Source organism: Nomascus leucogenys, chromosome 19 (genome assembly GCF_006542625.1).
Source record: "Nomascus leucogenys isolate Asia chromosome 19, Asia_NLE_v1, whole genome shotgun sequence".
NCBI classification, from domain to species: domain Eukaryota; kingdom Metazoa; phylum Chordata; class Mammalia; order Primates; family Hylobatidae; genus Nomascus; species Nomascus leucogenys.
This window is the reverse complement of record NC_044399.1, coordinates 35569223-35591219: the sequence shown is the minus strand read 5'-3', so window position 1 is coordinate 35591219 and position 21997 is coordinate 35569223. Positions and strand designations below refer to the sequence as shown.

Genomic DNA, 21997 nt, shown 5'->3' with positions numbered 1-21997 from the left:
GGAAAAAGGAAGGAAATGTTTTATAATAATAGGTGATATTAGCTCTAGAATATAATTGTTGGATTTTTGGTTGAAAAACATCTATAATTATTTTAGTTCATCGTATGTCTCTATAATTGAGACATATTTTCTGTAAGTTTACCTTTCTCAGAGTTCTTTCTGTTTTACGAATGTTCTTCAGGCAAAATGCATGCATTCTGTAACTTAAAAGAGGTGGAGTGCCGTCGAAGGAAAAAGCAAATTTTACAATTAAACTAGTAAATACAAAGATTGCCTACATAACATATTTCATTAATTCTAAGAAGCACTTATTTTTACTCTTCTCTAAAATTGGGAATGTATCTTATTTTAAATGGTGTCTTACAATTGACAGCAGTTTTTCATTCCTTTTGGGACATCAAATAATGATGCATCTTACAATTGATAATGTAGAGTCTATGAAATACTTGTATGTATGTCTGGGGACTGTTTGTTAAATGAATTACCCAGTGTGTATATTTGTGAGAACTATAGACCAAATATTTTTTCCCTTATGTTTTTACATTTTAGAAAATAGTTTTTTACGTAGATGTTTTACAACCTGATACTAAGCTTTTAGTATTGTAATAGATTTTCATTGTTTTGTTAGATTGATTAAAAAATAATATAAATGGTGCAAAAACGATTTTCATTGTTTTGTTAAGCTTAATAATACTGACCTTATGCTTACTATTGAGTGTTTCTACTTATACCACACATTTGGTAGTATAAAAAATAGCTTTTTTCAAAGTTTTTTAATAATAAATTTCTTTTAAAAGGTTGGATAGCTATTATCCGAGTCTTATGTCTGATACCATGTTTTTGTTTTGTTTTTAGAGTCTTACATTTAAAGAAAAAGTAACAAGCCTTAAATTTAAAGAAAAACCTACAGACCTGGAGACAAGAAGCTATAAGTATCTTCTCTTGTCCATGGTGAAACTAATTCATGCAGATCCAAAGCTCTTGCTTTGTGTAAGTATTTTTTTATGAAATGTCTCAAAATTATCACACTAAGTTAATTTGGTTTAGCTGAAATGCCAAGACCTTGAGGATAATTTTTTAGCTCAAGAGCACTTACTGATCCTCTCTGATTGTATCTGAAAACTAAGACATCTCTAAGAAAACTAGTGTATAATGAATACTAATATAATTAGATCAGATTCTTAATTGCCCTTATCATTTCTTAACATTTCTCTTTATTCTTAATTTCCCTATCATTAAACTAACATACTTTGATGAGATCTCTGTTCTCATCCTATTACTAGGTTATATATTATTCAGGTATAATCCTGGTATGGGGGATAGAAGTGACCATCGATCACAGTGCTGTCTACATCTACACTGTTGGTTTAAAAAATCTCCAGTTGCTTTTGCCAATTTAGCTTTTCTATCCCCCTTTCTTCATGTTATCAGCTTTCTGTTATCATTGGCTCTGCCTACAAATACTGTATTGGAAAAAGAATGAGGTGAAAATGGGTGTGGTTAGTAAATGAATTATTGTGATTATCATTATTATTATTATTTTGAGACAGGGTCTCACTCTGCTTCCCAAGCTAGAGAGCAGTGGAGCAGTGATGGCTCACTGCCTTCAAACTCCTGGCCTCAAGCCATCCTCCAGCCTCGGCCTCCCCAAGTGCTGTGATTACAGGCATGAGCCACTGTGCCTGGCTAGTAGTCAGTTATTGTCATAACTACTCTTATTGCCTCAGATGATATTAAATTTCTGAGAACATCACTCTGGTACACAGAGTAATTAGGAACAACGCAAGTAATAAAAATGAGTCATAGTGAAGTGATTAACAGCATGGATGCTGGAGACTCCTTACTAGCTATGTGATTTGGATGACTATTTAATCTTTCTATGCCTTAGTTTTCTCATCTGATATATCGGGATCATAATAATTCCTGTCTCAGAGATACTGTTAGGAAAATTGAAATAGTACATACAATGCTTTAGGAACAATGCCTGGTGCATAATAAGCACTGAATAAATGTTAGCTATTATTGCTATTAATAAGATACAGTTTAACGCTAATATTAATGAACCAAATGTAATAGTTCTATATTGTGTCTTTCATAGGATGATATGTTTAACCTTTGTTGAGCTTCTTCAGTCCCTGGAGAGCAGCATCAAGCAAGGTTTCTTATCACTTTGCTCAGTAACTGGCTTTTTAAAAAGTGTTAAGGTGCTTTCGATTTTGGTGGCATATTTTTCAAATTACTGTAATACAGGGAGTTTGTAACTACATGCCTATGATTCCAAGAGTTCTATGAAACTTCATGAATTTTTTAAAAATGTGTATTTATGAGTAATTTTTCTTGGAGAGTAGAGAGAAGAAGGAACATTCCCAAAGGATCAGTGACCCCAAAAGAAGGCCTGTGATACTTTAACCCTGAAAACCCATTCAAGTTTGAAAGTCTAATTAGAATAAACAGATCTTTGGCATGAAAAAATTCCATAAAACCTGTCAGTGAAACTCTATAAAAAAATGAAGTTCCCCTTCTCTTCATTCCTTTGTTATGTGTTACAAGCTATTTGTGGCATTATTTCATCATGAAGGTCACATAGTACTAGCAGTACTCTGTTTACATGGCGATAATTCACATTTAAAGCAGGCACCAAGCTCACCAATGCCTTTTCTGCTAAATGTTGTTTCAAGAAGAATTTAAGCAAAACTTGCCGTTTTCCAAGGATCATTTAAAATGGAAATTATTTGCTTTACTGCCATCTAGTGGTTAGTAAGTTTTCTCAAAGTAACCATAAGTACATTAAAATAGAAGATTCGTTGTAAATATTTGACCATTTTGTCTTTTACATAAAAATTCTGAGTCAGTAATTTAGGAGGAATGTAGGAATAATTATTAAATGGTCTCAATCATGGTATTTTTAAAGTAATAAGATTTTGTCTTCCATTTTAGTACTCTCAATTTCTCAAGCCTCCTAATTACTCAGCTTGCATCGTTTCTTAGATTCCCCTGATCATTTCTCCACACTGAAGTTATGGCAGTCTCTTTAAAAAGCAAATCTTATTATGCCCCCTCTCAGCTTGAAACCTTTTAGTTGAAATTGCTCTTGCTTATGAAGACCAAACTCCAAATAGATCTACAGGGTCGTGCAAAATCTTTCTCCCATCTACCATTTCTTCCACATGTAGCATTACATTTTTTGTCTTCCTTTATTCGTGATGGTCTTCCTTTCAGTCTTTCTAACCACATGCCTTCATACCTCCCTTGCAGTTGCTTTTCCCTCTGCCTAGAATCTGCTTACTCTTCACATAGTAATTCCTACTCATTCTAAGCTATTGTCACTGCACTAAGGAAGCCTCACTGATTAGGACACTTTTCCATGTTATAGGCTGTCATAGCAGCATGTACCTTAATAGCTCTTATGTGATTTGCATTTTTATACTTGTTGATCTGATTATTTTATTGATGTATCTTCCCCCATGAGACTACATGCTCATGGAGGATGGGAAACACATCTCTTTTTCATTGTTGTGTCTTTGGCATTCAATGAAAATGATTTGGTTTTGGATGAATTTATATGAATGTCAGAAAATAAGCTAACAGTTTTGAATTACAAATATATTGCAGTGAGGGCTTACCTTAGTCATTATAATGGGTTAAAATCTGTAGTTAGCAAAATAAAATATGGGACACAAGTTGCATTGGCTTCATATATTCTTTTTTTTTTTTTTTTTTTGAGACAGAGTCTCACTATGTTGCCCAGGCTGGAGTGCAGTGGTGTAATGTCAGCTCACTGCAACCTCTGCCTTCTGGGTTCAGGTGATTCTCCTGCCTCAGCTTCCCCGGTAGCTGAGATTACAAGCACCCGCCACCATGCCGGCTAATTTTTGTACTTTTAGGAGAGATGGGGTTTCTCCATGTTGGCCAGGCTGGTCTCGAACTCCTGACCTCAAGCAATCCGCCCGCCTTGGCCTCCCAAAGTGCTGGGATTACAGGCATGAGCCACCATGCCTGGCCTAACCATATATTCTTGAAGTGCAAATATATGCTTCCAAGTTAAAAGAAACATATTAGTCTCTAAATAGGTAGGCATTCGGCAGAGCGTGGTCGCTCACATCTGTAATCCCAGCATGTTGGGAGGCTGAGGCAGGTGGATCACCTGAGGTCAGGAGTTCGAGACCAGCCTGGCCAACATGGTGAAACCCCATCTCTAATAATAATGCAAAAATTAACCAGACATGGTGGTGCATGCCTGTAATCCCAGCTACTCGGGAGGCTGAGGCAGGAGAATCGGTTGAACCCAGGAGGCAGAGGTTGCAGTGAGCTGAGATCTCGCGCCATTGCACTCCGTTTGAAAAAAAAAAAAAAAAAAAGTAGGCATTCACATTTATACATAACGTCAATTTTCTTTGCTTAGTACACTATATTTTTCCACGATGAAAAGGACCGAAGTATGGGTATCTGCCGATGTGAATTCTAGCCTTTGCTTTGTTACCAGCTGTGTGGATTTTGGCAGGACCTTTGTATGGGTCAAGAGGGCTGTACAGGATAGTCATGCCGTCCTTATCCAACATGTATATCCTTTACCTTTGATCACAATCATGTATAAGCTCAAAACCAGTAAGTTCCAAACCAGAGATACGTTCTTTAGCCAGTTTACTATTGTTGGAAAAAAAATTATTCCTCATATTGTTGATGTAATTTTTAATGGGAATTAGTGGTTTTTGTTTTCATTAGGAGTTTCCCTGGACATTATTCACATTAATGAACAAGTATAGATGTGGATTAAAAGAGTCCCTAACAAAAGAAGTTTTGATTTAATAAAATTTTTATTTTATTGAGATAAAAATATCATACCCACATACCATAAAATTCACCATCTTAAAGTTTACAATTCAGTTGTTTTCAGTATATTTACAAGGTTCTGCAAACATTACCACTATGTAATTCTAGAACTTTTTATTTCTTTTTTTTTTTTTTTTTTTCAGATGGAGTCTCGCTCTGCCACCCAGGCTGGAGTGCAGTGGTGCAATCTCGGCTCACTGCAACCACCGCCTCCCAGCTTCAGGCGATTCTCCTGCCTCAGCCTCCCAAGTGGCTGGGACCACAGGCGCATGCCACCACGCTCGGCTAATTTTTGTATTTTTAGTAGAGATAGGATTTCACCATATTGGTCAGGCTGGTCTCAAACTCCTGACTTCAGGTGATCCACCCACCACTACCTCCCAAAGTCCTGGGCTTACAGGCGTGAACCGCTGCGTCCGGCCTAGTTCTAGAACATTGTTATCACCCCTAAAAGAAACTTGGTACCTTTAGCAGTCACTGTCTATTTCTTCCTCCTTCTGATCTCTGTCGATTTATTTATTTTTTTTAATTGAAGTTTCCTTTTTTTCCTTGCAGAATCCAAGAAAACAGGGTCCCGAAACCCAAGGCAGTACAGCAGAATTAATTACAGGACTCGTCCAACTGGTCCCTCAGTCACACATGCCAGAGATTGCTCAGGAAGCAATGGAGGTAAGGGGAAAATGAATTCCAGGTTCTTGAAGGAAAGGTTGTAACTATGTACATTCATGATGTTCCTTTGGTGTGTGGTTTCTATGAGTAATAGATAGATGTCATTTCTGGGAATGGTATGTTTATGTCTATACATTGTTTTATAAAACTCCATGGAGAAAGAAGGGGTTTACTTGCTTTATATCACATAGCAATAACATTGTACAAATTCTGATGCTTAATAAAATAGTTCAAGATTTTCTAATTGCAATTGACTTTAAAATTTTTAAAAATATTTTTATTAAATATTAAAAATACTGATTTTTAAATTGAGACATAATTCACATACCCTCAATTTGGCCATTTTAAGTAGTTCTTATTCACACAGTTGTGCAACTATCACTACTCTCTAATCCATAACATTTTTATCACCCCAGAAAGAAACTTGACTCCCCATTCCCTCATCCCTACCAACTACTAATCTATTTTCTGTCTCTATGGATTTGCTTGTTTTAGATATTTCATATAAATAGAATCATAAAATATGTGGCCTTTTATGTCTGGCTACCTTGACTCAGTGCTTTCAAGGTTCATTTATGTTGTGGTATGAATCACTATTTTCTTTGTTTTTATTGCCAAATATTTAATTATATGGACCTGTTTTGTCCATCTAGTTATCAGTTGGTGGACGTTTGGTGTTGTTTCTACTTTTTGGCTATTACAAATAATGCTGCTATGAACATTTGTGTAAAAGTCTATATGTGGACATATCTCTTAAGTATATAGGAGTGGAACTGCTAAGTCATGTGGTAACTCTGTTGAACTTTTGAGGAACTGTCAAACTCTTTTTCTGAAGCAGCTGTATCATTTTATATTCCCAGTAACAACATATGAAGGTTTAATATTTCTGCGTCCTTGCTAACACTTGTTATAATGTCTTTTTGATTGTAGCCATCCTAATGTACATACTGTAAAAATGTTTATAAAAATATTTTAGCACTTATTACGTAATCATTGCTTCCATTTGTGTACATTGCTATTGGTCCCGTAAATTGATAGATTTCTTGTAGTCTTTTTGGAAGGCTATTTGGCAGGAGCTATACAAACATTTCTTTTTTTTATACAAATAATTCAATTTCTGTGACTTTAAAAATCTTATGAATATAACTCAAAAGGGAAAAGCTGCACACATAGGTACTTATTGCTCTTAATTATAATAGGAGAATATTAAGAGAGCTTTATTTACTGGGAGGAGAATGGGTTAATATTCAGTAATGAGAATGGTATTTTAACTTGGCGAGCTGTTAAACATTTATTAAAACTTATATAGATCACACAGCAATATGGAAAAATATGAAATGTCAAGTGAGTATACTGCATTTGTGGCTTTGTTAAAACGTGGAAAATACAAAAAAAAGAAGGCAATATGAAAAGAAAATTAAAGCCTGGAAAAGGCTAACACATTTTCTTTCAATATATATTTTTAAAGTTTTATCAAACAAAAATATAGAGAATTTGTCACTTAAAAAAACTAGTGCCAGTAGATTGTACCAAGTTTTTGTACAATAGTAGCAAAATTGAATTTTGTGTTGTTTTTCCTTGATATGAGAGCTATAAATTATATAGCTTTTTAAGATTCTCACAATAAATTGCAATTTTCATTAAATATCTCAAAGTAATTACAATAAAAATGTTTGAAATAAGATAATATGGGTCTGGCCTTTAAATGTTGATATGTTGACCAAGGACTGAAAGAAATGTCCAGAGCTTCACAGTGTCTGCTGGGTTGGGGTTAGAGGAGTGGTGGGAGGAATGTGAATTGGGATTGTAGAATTGAAGTTAAGATAGGATCAGTTCAAAGGAAGAGTTTGTGTTTTTTTATATCTTTGATGGTTTTAATTTATGTAATAATCTATTTATATGTTATATATTATAAATGAATTACTTAATTCCTGTTAATGTTCTCTGAGCCAGATTCCAATTTCAGTTCTGTGGTCAATTGAAATACTTTAGAATGGATAATCTGCTATGAAATACAGAATCATTTTGCTTCCTCTCTCTTGATTTTGAAAAATAATTGCTCTTTTCTGTTACAAGAGACTTTGTGGCAAGTGAGACAGTTTTTACTTATCTTTTGCTGTGTGTATTAATTTTGGCAAGCCTTCTTACTTGGGGATTAACTTTTTGTTTCATAGAGTTCTTTAATATCTATTGAAATTATTTTGTTTGTTTCTTAAAGCAGTTTTTACAGTTATATATTGTTCCAAATTCATCATTTAGCTTTGTATGTACATGCCAGTTAGAGTCAGAATGATGGGAATAAAATGATTTCATTCTGTGTTATTCCCTAGAGGTTTGTGTTCACCAGAGTTTCTCTCTTTTTATCTTTTACTATATATTGAAACTACAAATGAAAGAGCTCAATTTCTTAGCATTTATAAAATAAGTACCCCAGTGTTATGTTTACCAAAAATGTTTGAGTGAGTCTTCTCTTTGTCTTTCTCTTTTTTAAAAAATTCAGGCTCTGCTGGTTCTTCATCAGTTAGATAGCATTGATTTGTGGAATCCTGATGCTCCTGTAGAAACATTTTGGGAGATTAGGTATATGTACTTTTATTTTCTAAATTCAACTTTTAAATTTTATTTTGTATTTTTGTCTTGAAATATTAACTCTGTAGTACTTAGTACATTGTAAAACTTATACTTCCAAAGGTTTTATGGTTTTGTATTTTATTTGACTTCAAATTATTAGAATTTCTTGTTTTAACTGTAAGAAAAAGTATCATAGCAATTTAGAAAATAAATTTTAAGAATAGTGCTAAATTTTGTCACCCTAACACAAGTACTGTTGTTTGGTATATTACTTTTTTCAGATTTCAATGTGGTTACTACTGTATTTTTAATAGATTTTCGTAGTTATAAGCCTAGAATGATAAAATTTTGTAACAATACTTTTTTTTTTCAGTTTTTTGAACTGATGTTTCATAAACTTTCTGTAATACCAGTGCTTTCGATGAATGAATTAATAATGGACACCTGCTTAGAAGAAAAAAATATATACAGAATATTGTGGTCTACTTCCTAGATTATATAAATCATTACATTTTAATGAGCATGAAGTCACCACACTGAGGAAAATGTAAATGTGTAAACATCAAGTTTGCCATTATCTTATAAGAATGGGTGTGCTAAGTTACTTGGCAGCTGAATTAAACCTTACTCTAGAGTAGTGCTGTCCACTAGTAATATAATGAGAACCCCATATGTTAAAGTTTTTTACTTACTACATTAAAGAGTAAAAAGAAGCAGGTAAAATTAATTGTAATAATGTTTTGTTTAACCCGGTGTATATTATCTATAATTTCAACATGTAATCAATATAAAAGTTATTAATGACATTTCATTCTCTTTTTTTAATAAAGTCTTCAAACTTTGGTGTGTCTTTTATACTTACAGCACATCTCAATTTGAACAAGCCACACTTAAAGTGCTCAATAGCCATGCGTGGCTGGCTAGTGGCTACCATGTTAGACAGTGCAGCTCTGGAGTAGGGATCAGGAAACTTTTCTCTAAAAGGCCAGATAGTAAATATTTTAGGCTTTGTGGGTCATAGTTTCTGTCATAAGCATTCAGTTCTGCCTTTGGAGCATGAAAGTGGCCACAGACATGTGAATGAATGGGCGTGGCTGTGTTTAACTAAAATTTTATATTTACAATAGCAAGTGATAGGCTAGGTTTGGCCTGTGGATGGTAGCTTGCAGACCCCCACTGTGGAGCACTGGGTTTATAGGCAGTTTCTGCTGTGCGTGTGGTTTATTGTTTCTTCTTATGTCTACTGCAAAGATGAGATACATGGATAGAAGCACTGGGAGTTTAATGAAACATAGGGGGCTTATAAATAAATCCTTGCTTTTTTTCTATAACCTGTAGACTTATTTCCTTTGATTATAATGCTGTTGACACTTTGGTAACTGTTTCTCTAAAACCTTACAAGAAAAACTAAGCTTCTCTAAACTTGTATTCATTATGGGAGAATGCCATTCTTATGTCTGGTTATATCTGCATTAGGTTATTGATGATGCTAGTAACAATGGACTTTATGTTACTGCAGCTCACAAATGCTTTTTTACATCTGCAAGAAATTAACTAGTCATCAAATGCTTAGTAGCACAGAAATTCTCAAGTGGTTGCGGGAAATATTGATCTGCAGGAATAAATTTCTTCTTAAAAATAAGGTAAGCAAAATGACATATTTAAAAAATGGAAGAATATTTGGAATGGTAATGGTGAGAGATTAAGAAAGTGTTTTATAGCCAAATTAGGTTCTATTTCAGCTCCTCCTTCCTCCCAACGTTCTCAAAAGGAAATATATGTGCAGAGGACAATGGCTGGCAAATCAGCATTTTAAAAATTATTCTGAGGCTTTGGCCTTACAACCACACTGTTGATGAATTCTAGTTCTAGTTGAGTTAAATAGGTCTCTATGGGGCAGGCCTAGGAAAAGTGGGGACTGCTATAACCAAAGTAGCTTGAGGAGCATATTCTATCTTTACTCTCAAGTTCATACATAAGACGTAATTCATACATAAAATTTATTTTAACATATAGCTTCTATAATTTAAGAATTCTATTATGGCGTAGATTTGGGAGTACTTGATTTAATGAGTTTTTGTCCAGTTCTAGAATCATAGCTTTGAGAAATCGTAAAGACCTAGATCTCATGGCTGAACTAGTCCAGAGAATTATCTATCAAGAAGCAAAGGGAAACAGTTGAGGGTCCTCAATCTAGATTTATTTCTATTCCTCCAATAAGAGTTTCACCTCTTGAAAATATCAGGAGACTTACTCGTTGGGGTGGAGTGAAATGTTTTGATTCTGAACTATTGAAACGTGGTGAGGTTGTGGAAGATAGAGAAGAGCCTTAAATTTCTTTTAACATATAGTTTCTATAATTAATCAATTTAGGAATTCTGTTAGGCCTAGTTTTCGGAGTACTTGATTTAATGAGTTTTTATCTGGTACTAGAAGCATAGCTGTGAAAAACCTTAAATGTATGAAACTCATATCCTGTTCAGTATTTTACAGCTTGTTATTAATAAATTGTCTCTGTTTAGAAATAGACTGATGGTGAAGTGGGTTTATTCACATGTGGCTTATTTGATGTGTTAATGTAGTAGAATTTGCCATTATTCCAAAGATACAGAAAGAGATTAGACTTCAGACTTTCATGGCCTTGCCTATGGTATAATCTCCAGAATGCGAGTATGAGGAATCCAGTAATGAATTCATAGTGCCCTGGTAGGCACGTCACTCTTGTGACATACTTGGTGTATATACATACCAGGGTTGATTACTGGTCCAGAAGAACTTAATCTCAAGAGCCAATTTCTGGTTATCCCAACATGGCACAGTATACAATCTTACGGAAAAAAAATCTTTGTCATTGAGATCGAATTACAGTTTTCATACAGTAGATTTACATTGTTGATGTTTTACTCATGTTTATGTTAGACTTAATTTATATTTGTAGCATCTACTGTTTCTTATGATTTAGAGAATGGGAAACTGAAAGAAATTTTAAAGACATTAAGTAAACCTTACTTGTTCTAATGGGTTTCTAGTGAATCTCCTTCAAGCTGGGGCATAGAGATTGAGACGAGAGGTTTTTTAGGAGAGTCTCAAACAGGAAGACAACTCAAATAAGTGTTTATTCCTCTTGGTTGTCAGTGCTTCAGTAAAGCTTATTTATTTATTTTTTCTAGCAGGCAGATAGAAGTTCCTGTCACTTTCTCCTTTTTTACGGGGTAGGATGTGATATTCCTTCTAGTGGAAATACCAGTCAAATGTCCATGGATCATGAAGAATTACTACGTACTCCTGGAGCCTCTCTCCGGAAGGGAAAAGGGAACTCCTCTATGGTCAGCTTCTTCTGTACTTTTCCTGTATCATTTTATGTACTCTGTTTGCTTTCTGAATGAACTTTGGTAAATTTCATCTAGGTAATAATAGTGTAATAGTGAAAAACTGCTTAGAATCTAGTTCTGTTACTGCTTTTTGTGGAACTTTGGGCAAGTTCTTAACATCCTTGTTCCTCAGTTCCTCAACTTTAAAATGGGGACAGTAATAGTTCCTGCCCCAGAGTTGTTAAAGAGGGTTAAATAAAAGGATGTGTAAATAGCACTTGACACTTACAAGCTATATCTGATAATTATAATTATTATAAACCTCCACTCCATAAAAAACCCATTCATACTACAGAAGTATAGAATTTGTACCAGCTAACAAAGGTACAGATTTACAGGGATAAAAACAAAGTATTTTGCTTCATGTTAAAGATAAGTGTTTCTGTGATTTGTGTTTGTGTGTATAATTTCTTTTAAATATAAATCATATTTCAAGTGAAAATATCAGATCATTACAGAAGAGTTTATTTTCCAAACCAAAACTTTTTTCATTCCTAATTTTTAATACAGCCTTGTTAAGGAGAAAACACCTAAGCAGTATGGTAGTTACTATTGTCTGTTTTACTTGTAGAATTTGCATTTATTAATTCAATTGTTTTCTCCGTTTCGTGTTTGGAGAATAAGTAATTCAGAATCAAGTATATCTTCTACAGCAATATTTAGTTCTTGTTTATGCCCTTGTTTCAATGAGTGCTGCAGTGTACTTATATTATTACTTCCCTATAGCCAGTAGATAGAATTTCCTGTTACTTCCTCTTTTTTTGTCATTTCTAATTGACTGGGAGGTACATTATATCGTTACTGCAGTGGATTTACGTTATGGTGTTTACCTGTCCATGTTAGAATCAGTTTACATTTCTGGAATCTGGAATAGGATAATATCTATTTGATTTGAAATTGAACAGATAGTAGCATTATGTTGGTCCAGATAATCTAATTTCTCATTTGGACAAGATATTTTGGGGTTTGAAAAATTCCTATAATGATTAAAGGAAAAAGCTCTTGTGAGTTATTGTATGCTGAGACACACACACACACACACGCACGCACAGTTTATTGCATTGTTAGATTTTATACATAAAGCTACCCCAGTTGCAAATATATGTCTTCCACCCTTGACTCTCAGGATAGTGCAGCAGGATGCAGCGGAACCCCCCCGATTTGCCGACAAGCCCAGACCAAACTAGAAGTGGCCCTGTACATGTTTCTGTGGAACCCTGACACTGAAGCTGTTCTGGTTGCTATGTCCTGTTTCCGCCACCTCTGTGAGGAAGCAGATATCCGGTGTGGGGTGGATGAAGTGTCAGTGCATAACCTCTTGCCCAACTATAACACATTCATGGAGTTTGCCTCCGTCAGCAATATGATGTCAACAGGTAAATGTGAATAGTGGTTTTTTTTACTCAGTCTGCCTCAAAGCACATGGCATCTGATTGTGAGAATGTATCTAAGGTCACTACTTTGTAAGTTTACAGGGGAAATTCAAGTAGCTTACTTGAAATCCTTTTCTGAACAAAGTAAGATAAAAAGCATTTGAAATAAATTGTTAATCTTCCACTGAGTTGTTAATATGCTATACATTTTAAAAATAACTGGCAGTATATGTTACTATCAGTTATGATTATGTAATTTACTCTGCCTAAGTTGTAGATAGTGAAGTTTTACAAACATTGGCATATGTTTTGAGTAAATTATAGGTGGGAATAGCTATTTTATTCTGTGGACATTGTAGAGTCCGAGATAAGTACCTTTCCTGTGAGGTTAGTGAAAGGAAGTTTTTGGCTTTATCATTTGAAGCATTTGCTCTGCTCTTCCTACTCCTTTTGGGTGGGGTTTATCAGGTTCTCCATTGGCAGGCAGGGCTCTAAGTGCAGTAACTTGATTTGCTGTTGTATTTGCTTAGGAAGAGCAGCACTTCAGAAAAGAGTGATGGCACTGCTGAGGCGCATTGAGCATCCCACTGCAGGAAACACTGAGGTATGCCCTTAGCAACAGAAACACCCCTCCCAGGCGCCCACCCTCAATTTGGAAGCCTCTTGTTACATATGTGTGATCAGGAATAGCTTTTGAAGTAAATCCAAGATATGTGCATATTACAAGTATAATATCTGAGTATTTAATATACATCAAGTTTGAAACTTGGCTGTAGCTGATTGATGTTTAGCTCTAGACTTAAAGTTGCTTTCAAGTAATAATTGCCTTCATTTTAGGCTTGGGAAGATACACATGCAAAATGGGAACAAGCAACAAAACTAATCCTTAACTATCCAAAAGCCAAAATGGAAGATGGCCAGGTAAGTTTGTAAAGTTGACTTTTGTCTATTAACTGATCTGCTAAATATATGTACTTCACTTTGATAATCTTTCATGAGTCGCTCAGTAAAGTAAACATATAGTTGTCTGAAGACTGATACTTAGTTGTGGTTTATCTAGACCTGTACTTTGTAATATGGTAGCCACTAGCTATGTGTGACTATTTAACTTAAATTTTAACATAATTAAAATTAAATAAAATTTAGTTCCTCAACCATATAGTAGCCACATTGCCAGTACCAGTAGCCACATATGACAATTACTTACTCTATTGGACAGCAGAGAGAGAAAATGTTCCCGTCATCACAGAAATACTGGGCAGCACTGCTAGAGACTGTTTGTTGCGGAGACCATTTCTTTACCTTTTCTTGCTCTTTCTCCCTTCATCAGGGTGTTTCACAGAATTTTCAGAAAAGGAGCAACAGAGGTAGAGAAAAATTAACATGGAAACAACTCATTTTGCTATTTTGTTAGGTATTCTAATTAAGGAATGTCTTAGGCAGTAGATTGAACCCATAGAGTAAATGAAATTTTAAAATGTGGACAGTTCATTCAACTATTACTATTGACTATTATCTGTTACTTTGGAAATTAATGATCAGTTAGTGTTTGTGTGTATTTGATTTGTAACGTTCATATTGCTCTCATTATTAGGTGATTTATAAAAACTGGTTATTCCTCCATGGTTTTTTTGTCATGCTTAATTACAATAGAAAAAAGTTATATTTTTACGAAGCAAATGTGTGTACCTAATACCTTTATTTGGAGGGGACATGTAGCTTTAGAATGAAAGCTTTTGGGGGGATAACTGTTTTATATAATTACATACCATACAATTCACCCATTTAAAGTGTCCAATTCAGTGACTGTTTTTAATATATTCACAGAGTTGTGCAACCATCACCGCAATCAAGTTTTAGAACAATTTCATCAATTGAGAAAAACAGCCTGTACCCTTTAGCTATCTCTGCCTCTAACAACCCCCCACCCAATTTCTTGCCTCTCTTCCCCCAACTTCTCTAGCCCTAGGCAACCACGAATCTACTTTCTGTCTCTGTAGATTTGCCTATTCTGGATATTTTCTGTAAATGGAATTATAGAACATGTGGGCTTTTGTGATTAGCTTCTTTCACTTAGCATGATGTTTCCAAGGTTCATCCATGTGAAATCAAAACTTTTTAAAAGAAATTTGATACTCGGGTGATTATATTAATGTATGATAAAAATAAATCAGTGGCTCTTTAAAAATGTATGTGGTAATTTTAGGGGTTGATTTTAATGTATTTTTTACATTTTTTGTACTTTTGTCATGGAAGAAATGTTGGATAAAGCATAATTTGTTAAGTCTCAACTAGTTAAGGTTTAATTCATGCTTTGCACAAAAATTTTGTGTTTAGGCTGCTGAAAGCCTTCACAAGACCATTGTTAAGAGGCGAATGTCCCATGTGAGTGGAGGAGGATCCATAGATTTGTCTGACACAGACTCCCTACAGGAATGGATCAACATGACTGGCTTCCTTTGTGCCCTTGGGGGAGTGTGCCTCCAGCAGAGAAGCAATTCTGGCCTGGCAACCTATAGCCCACCCATGGGTCCAGTCAGTGAACGTAAGGGTTCTATGATTTCAGTGATGTCCTCAGAGGGAAACGCAGATACACCTGTCAGCAAATTTATGGATCGGCTGTTGTCCTTAATGGTGTGTAACCATGAGAAAGTGGGACTTCAAATACGGACCAATGTTAAGGATCTGGTGGGTCTAGAATTGAGTCCTGCTCTGTATCCAATGCTATTTAACAAATTGAAGAATACCATCAGCAAGTTTTTTGACTCCCAAGGACAGGTAAAGTGTTCTCTTATTTTTCACCTTTCCCTATGAATAGTGACTTGTTTGAAATAAGCCTTTTTCTTTCAGATTATTTAAATTAGGTACTCACAGTTTTTAAAAATTTCCAAAAAATTGCAGAAAGAAGAGTCATCTCAATGTAGGGGTCACCTTGCTTCTTAGGAACTCTAGTGTGTATGTGTGCCTGAGGGTGTACGTGCCCTGTGTATGGGTACGAGTGTCTGCGTATATCTGTATGCTTATTTGGCTCTGTGCCTGTGGGTGCACTTATTCCGTGTGTTTCTGTCAGTCAGTTTCATCTCTCTAAGGGGGCTGTCTCCTGGGCATTGATGGCAAATCATTAATATATTTGTTCTTTCTTTAGGTTTTATTGACTGATACCAATACTCAATTTGTAGAACAAACCATAGCTATAATGAAGAACTTGCTAGATAATCATACTGAAGGCAGCTCTGAACATCTAGGGCAAGCTAGCATTGAAACAATGATGTTAAATCTGGTCAGGTAAGCATTCTACTGAAATGTAGCAGAAACATTTTAAGAGATAAAAAAAAAAAGAGATAAGAAAAACCTCTTACACACTGATATTGGTAGTAATTGATAAAATAATTTGCCATTCTTTACTGCACACGAACTAGAGTGTGACAGTAAGGTAACCAGAAGTTGTATATGTTCTTTTCTAAATAAATATCTTATTGTTTTCAAACTTACATTTAATTCGTTTTACTTGATGACTAAAGTATTTTGAATGCTTTCTCTTTTGTCTATATCTGATAATTTTTTTATTGTTTCTATGTCTATATAGGTATGTTCGTGTGCTTGGGAATATGGTCCATGCAATTCAAATAAAAACGAAACTGTGTCAATTAGTTGAAGTAATGATGGCAAGGAGAGATGACCTCTCATTTTGTCAAGAGATGAAATTTAGGTGAGTTCTCAAAAGAGCAAGGTAGGGTCTTGTAAATCTTAATATGTCCAATGAAGTACAGAAAAAGAGTAGATATGCGGTTATTGGTAGAAAGGAGGACATGAAAAGAGAGCAATTTACATTTTGTTTTTCTGTACATCTCTTCTCAAATTTCCCTAAGCTTTGTGCCTGTGACAATGCTCCCTTTTTCTAAAACTGTGCTATACTTGAGCTAAGAATTTGATTCTGTTTCCAATCTGATACCGTAACTAAGGGCCATGATGGAGGATAAATATCCATGTTGCTTGTTCCCTTCTGGCTTTTATGTCTGTGATAGCAATATCTCTTTTATAAAGTCATCATGTCACTTAGGTTATCTGGCAAATTATTTGCACTATAAGAAATCTTACGTGACTAAAGGTGTGTGTGGCTTCAAAAAAATTGTTTGTTGTTTCTCTTTTCTCCACCATTCTATAGGAATAAGATGGTAGAATACCTAACAGACTGGGTTATGGGAACATCAAACCAAGCAGCAGATGATGATGTAAAATGTCTTACAAGGTAAAAAAGAGAATGACCTTCAAGTATTAGTGGGTTTTACTGTGAGAATTATAACTACTTAATTACAGCTTTATACTTGTATTTTATGTGTATTTAAACTTTTTAGATGTCAAACTTTTGTGTTTGAAATATGTAAAGACACTAATCTTTATTACTGCTTTTTTTTTGACTGATAGACTTTCAGTAAAAATAAATGTGAAAGAGCGATATGTTTGGGAAGTTAGTGTTGTCAGTTTATGAACAATAGTCTACAGTTATTGGGAAATAAGATACATAAAGCCTCAGATTGCATTTGTGTTATGATTAGATAGATAAAGGTATTATTTGAGGAACTCATTGTGTTGAATCTTTGTAAGAAATAATTGATTTCCTGATTCAAGCACCAGAGACAGAAAAAAAGGAAGTAATCAAGTCTGCTTTAATGATACTTATTGACACATATCAGAAAGTGATTAAACACTATGGACTGTATAATAAGCATTCACATATGTTTCTTTGACCAAGGCTAGCTTTATAATACAGTCTTCTCTCAGTATCTGTCAGGGATTGGTTCCAGGAACCACTCCCCAAACCCCTGCCCACATCTCACTCCCATGAACACTAAAATCCACAGATGACATAAGATGTCATAGTATTTGCATATAAACTATACACATCCTCCCATATATTTTTAATTATCTTTAGATTACTTATATTATCTAATACAATATATATGTTATATAAATAGTTGTTATACCATATTGTTTAGGGAATAACAACAACAAAAACTGTGTACCTGTTGAGTATAGATGAAACCCTACTTTTTTTTCCCCCAAATATTTTCAACCTGTGGGTGGTTGAATCCATGGATATAGAACTCACTGATACAGAGGGCCCATTGTACATGCTTCTGATTTAAGGTAGCCATTTTGCCAAGATTACTTTGTAGAAAGCAAGTATTACCTTCTCCCCATTTGAGATGATTTTGTATTCTGGTATCTGCATATTAACTCAAATTATTTGGGTTGTTCTAATAATTTGTTTAATGAAATAGGTAGTTCCTAAGGCTTATATCTGTTAGTAAGAGGTTTATTTGAGGGGAAGTGAAAGAACCTGAAAGATTTATGGTCTCTAAATTTTTTTTTTTTCCAGAGATTTGGACCAGGCAAGCATGGAAGCAGTAGTTTCCCTTCTAGCTGGTCTCCCTCTGCAGCCTGAAGAAGGAGATGGTGTGGAATTGATGGAAGCCAAATCACAGTTATTTCTTAAGTAAATTTCAGTCACCAAAAAGCAAATAAAGCCCCCCACCACACAAAAAAAGCAAAGAAATAATCCCCATGACAGGACTAGGATAGGAAAATAACTGTGTTTTGTGATTTTTTTAAAGAAAATAATATGATCAGTGAAATTTTGCTTATAATAAAACCCAGATTGCTTCATTAAGTCATTTACAAAAGTGACATTGTCTAAGCTGTTTGGATCACTAATTTTATGTACTAACATTAAAAGTGACACATTTACCAGGTAACATTGCATCTATTTGATGCTTATGTTATGAAAGGTATACTAGGCTATATCAGGTAAAATCATGTCCAACATAGCACACTTCATAATAAGCCACCCTGGGTGATTATCCCGAGAGAGGAGGGCAACAGTTAACCCAGGGCCAGTCACAACATGCACATATGATTGTTTTGGAATGTCTGGTTAGCTTTCTAGTTGATAACGGCCTTCACTATGTAAAGGTCAGTCTTTTCATTTCTCAGATACTTCACATTATTTATGAACCTTTTGAATGACTGCAGTGAAGTTGAAGATGAAAGTGCACAAACAGGTGGCAGGAAACGTGGCATGTCTCGGAGGCTGGCATCACTGAGGCACTGTACAGTCCTTGCAATGTCAAACTTACTCAATGCCAACGTAGACAGTGGTCTCATGCACTCCATAGGTGAGATCAAATGAAAGTTTCATATAGAAATACAAAACCTAGAGAACTGGCATGTAAGAGAAGCAAAAATTACTTCAGCAAGGCCATGTTAGTAAATTTGCATCTGTTTGTCCACGTTAGGCTTAGGTTACCACAAGGATCTCCAGACAAGAGCTACATTTATGGAAGTTCTGACAAAAATCCTTCAACAAGGCACAGAATTTGACACACTTGCAGAAACGGTATTGGCCGATCGGTTTGAGAGATTGGTGGAACTGGTCACAATGATGGGTGATCAAGGAGAACTCCCTATAGCGATGGCTCTGGCCAATGTGGTTCCTTGTTCTCAGTGGGTAAGTGCACAGAGTAAGCGGGGAAGAAAAGTGTCTGGCACATAGCAAATCCTTCAGAATATATTTGTTCAATAAATGTTTGTTGAATGAATTGATAACATTTTAGGGCCAGAAGAAATCTTAGATGTTTAGTTAGGTGATTTTTCAGCTGTAGGGAAGTGGTTGGCACCACTAGACCTTGCTAGTGTTCTATATCATTTCATCCTACTAAAAAATTCCATTTAAACACTGATTAAAAATCACTGATCTACTCTGGTGTCTTCATATATTTGATAAGGTAATTAGGTTAAACCTAATTTTAGTTAGCTGTTGCAACGCTGGAATTGGAATCCATGATTTGTGCCTGTTTACTACCTCCAATTTGCTATTCTTTTCCCCATAATGCCTTATACAATTTTTTTAAAAATTTAAGCACTGTATTTGCATTTGATATTATATTGCTTATTTTAAACACTGAAAGCATCATATGGCTATTAGGTCCCTCTCTTAATTTAATGAAAAATTTTCCTAAAATCACATCATTCTTAATACATGCTAAAACGTTGAGAAGGGTTGTTGTTCCTTTCCAGTGTTAAAAGGATACATATGTAACAAACCTGCACATTGTGCACATGTACCCTAAAACCTAAAGTATAATAAAAAAAAAAGGCTATTTGCTTTTTAGTGTACCAAAACTGATATCAGTTATAGTAAATTATGACTAATAAGGTAATCTGTCCTTGTTAACAAATCTGTATTTGTTATACCTGTACTTAAAGTAAAATTCAAACTCCTTATCCTGTCCTACAAGGCTCTACCTGATCTGGGCCCTACCTCATCTCTAACATCATTTTGTGCTATTTTCCTTCTTGTTCACCACAGCCACACCAGCTATCTTTCTGTCCCTCCTTGTTAGACTTATTTCTGCTTTAGAGCACCCTTGCTGCTGCCACCACCTGAAATGCTTCTCCTCTGGTATTTTATTTTGGTGAGAACACCTAGCATGAGATCTACCCTCTAACAGATTTTTAAGTGTGTAATACAGTATTGCTGTCTGTAGGCACAATGCTGCACAGCAGATCTCTAGAACTTACCTTGTATGACTGAAATTTTATACTCATTGATTAGCAACAGCCCCACATTATTGAAACCTCCTTGAAGCCTAAAATTAGTTCACAAATGTTCAAATGTTTTGAAGATGGATATTCTGAATTATCTTATTAGCATCTAACTATAATTAGCACTGAAAATACTCAGTAATTTTTTAAATAAAGAATCAGTTAAGGGCCGGGTGTGGTGGCTCATGCCTGTAATCCCAGCACTTTGGGAGGCCGAGGCGGGTGGATCACAAGGTCAGGAGATCGAGACCATCCTGGCTAACACCATGAAACCCTGTCTCTACTAAAAAAATACAAAAAAAATTAGCTGGGAGTGGTGGCAGGCGCCAGTAGTCCCAGCTACTTGGGAGGCTGAGGCAGGAGAATGGCGTGAACCCCGGAGGGTTACAGTGAGCCGAGATCACGCCACTGCACTCCAGCCTGGGCGACAGAGCGAGACTCCGTCTCAAAAAAAAAGGAAAAAAAAAAAAAAAAAAAAAAAAAAGAATCAGTTAAGTTCAAGTAGCTTTAATTCGTTGAGTTTTATATTAAATGACTTTGAGAAGGAATTTTCTGTTAGGCCAGATCTCACCTACCACATTATTGTAATCCTGGGATCAGGCAAGAATTAGAGAGCTATGGGCCATGATCCTGGCCTTTGTTGTTACTGCTTGAGGATTGAGGCATCTTTTTATGGCTACCCCTATTCTCTATAAATTTCTTCTTATCATGTGATTAAACAGTGATTTACCATTAGATCATTTTTTCTTGAGTGTACCCCAAACTGTTTTACTACAGAGAGTTATAAAGGATGTCATTTAGGTAACAGATAGAAATTTCAGCCCTCATCCTTATTTTTTTTTTTTTATTTTTATTTTTTTTATTTTTTTTTATTTTTTTTTTTGAGACGGAGTATCGCTCTGTTGCCCAGGCTGGAGTGCAGTGGCTCAATCTCGGCTCACTGCAAGCTCCGCCTCCCGGGTTCACGCCATTCTCCTGCCTCAGCCTCTCCGAGTAGCTGGGACTACAGGCGCCCGCCACCACGCCCGGCTAATTTTTTGTATTTTTTAGTAGAGACGGGGTTTCACCATGGTCTCGATCTCCTGACCTCGTGATCCGCCCGCCTCGGCCTCCCAAAGTGCTGGGATTACAAGCGTGAGCCACCGCGCCCAGCCAATCTCAGGATAAATATTAACCAGTCACCATTTGCCTGAATTTAGCAAGTGGTTGTCAACTTTGGGTTTACATTTTTGCTACTCTTTAGCTTCTACCTAAGAATAAAAATGGATTGTTTCCACTAACCTGATTTTGTTTTGTTCTCAGGATGAACTAGCTCGAGTTCTGGTTACTCTGTTTGATTCTCGGCATTTACTCTACCAACTGCTCTGGAACATGTTTTCTAAAGAGGTAGAATTGGCAGACTCCATGCAGACTCTCTTCCGAGGCAACAGCTTGGCCAGTAAAATAATGACATTCTGTTTCAAGGTTTGTATCATTCATTTTGTGTGCGTGTGTATGCTGAGGTATGTCAAGTAATGATATGTACAGAATGTGCAGGGCTGATTGTCTTCTTTTAAGCTAAAATATATGGAGCAGGTA

At 35.5% G+C, this 21997-nt stretch overlaps 1 protein-coding gene across 5 annotated transcripts in view; it reads left to right on the top strand.

The window, feature by feature from the left end:
- The window catches only part of NF1 (neurofibromin 1), a 284759-nt gene that overhangs the window by 123400 nt on the left and 139362 nt on the right, over positions 1 to 21997 (top strand). For all 5 annotated transcript variants that reach the window (XM_003280199.2, XM_030800221.1, XM_003280198.2 and 2 more), the window contains 16 exons: positions 856 to 990; positions 5386 to 5499; positions 8000 to 8079; positions 9590 to 9713; positions 11241 to 11396; positions 12568 to 12817; positions 13345 to 13418; positions 13652 to 13735; positions 15152 to 15592; positions 15960 to 16099; positions 16401 to 16523; positions 16980 to 17063; positions 18195 to 18311; positions 18809 to 18990; positions 19111 to 19322; positions 21722 to 21883. In XM_003280199.2, the coding sequence (XP_003280247.1) occupies positions 856 to 990; positions 5386 to 5499; positions 8000 to 8079; positions 9590 to 9713; positions 11241 to 11396; positions 12568 to 12817; positions 13345 to 13418; positions 13652 to 13735; positions 15152 to 15592; positions 15960 to 16099; positions 16401 to 16523; positions 16980 to 17063; positions 18195 to 18311; positions 18809 to 18990; positions 19111 to 19322; positions 21722 to 21883 (2478 nt within the window). The remainder of the gene's footprint in view (positions 1 to 855; positions 991 to 5385; positions 5500 to 7999; positions 8080 to 9589; positions 9714 to 11240; positions 11397 to 12567; positions 12818 to 13344; positions 13419 to 13651; positions 13736 to 15151; positions 15593 to 15959; positions 16100 to 16400; positions 16524 to 16979; positions 17064 to 18194; positions 18312 to 18808; positions 18991 to 19110; positions 19323 to 21721; positions 21884 to 21997) is intronic.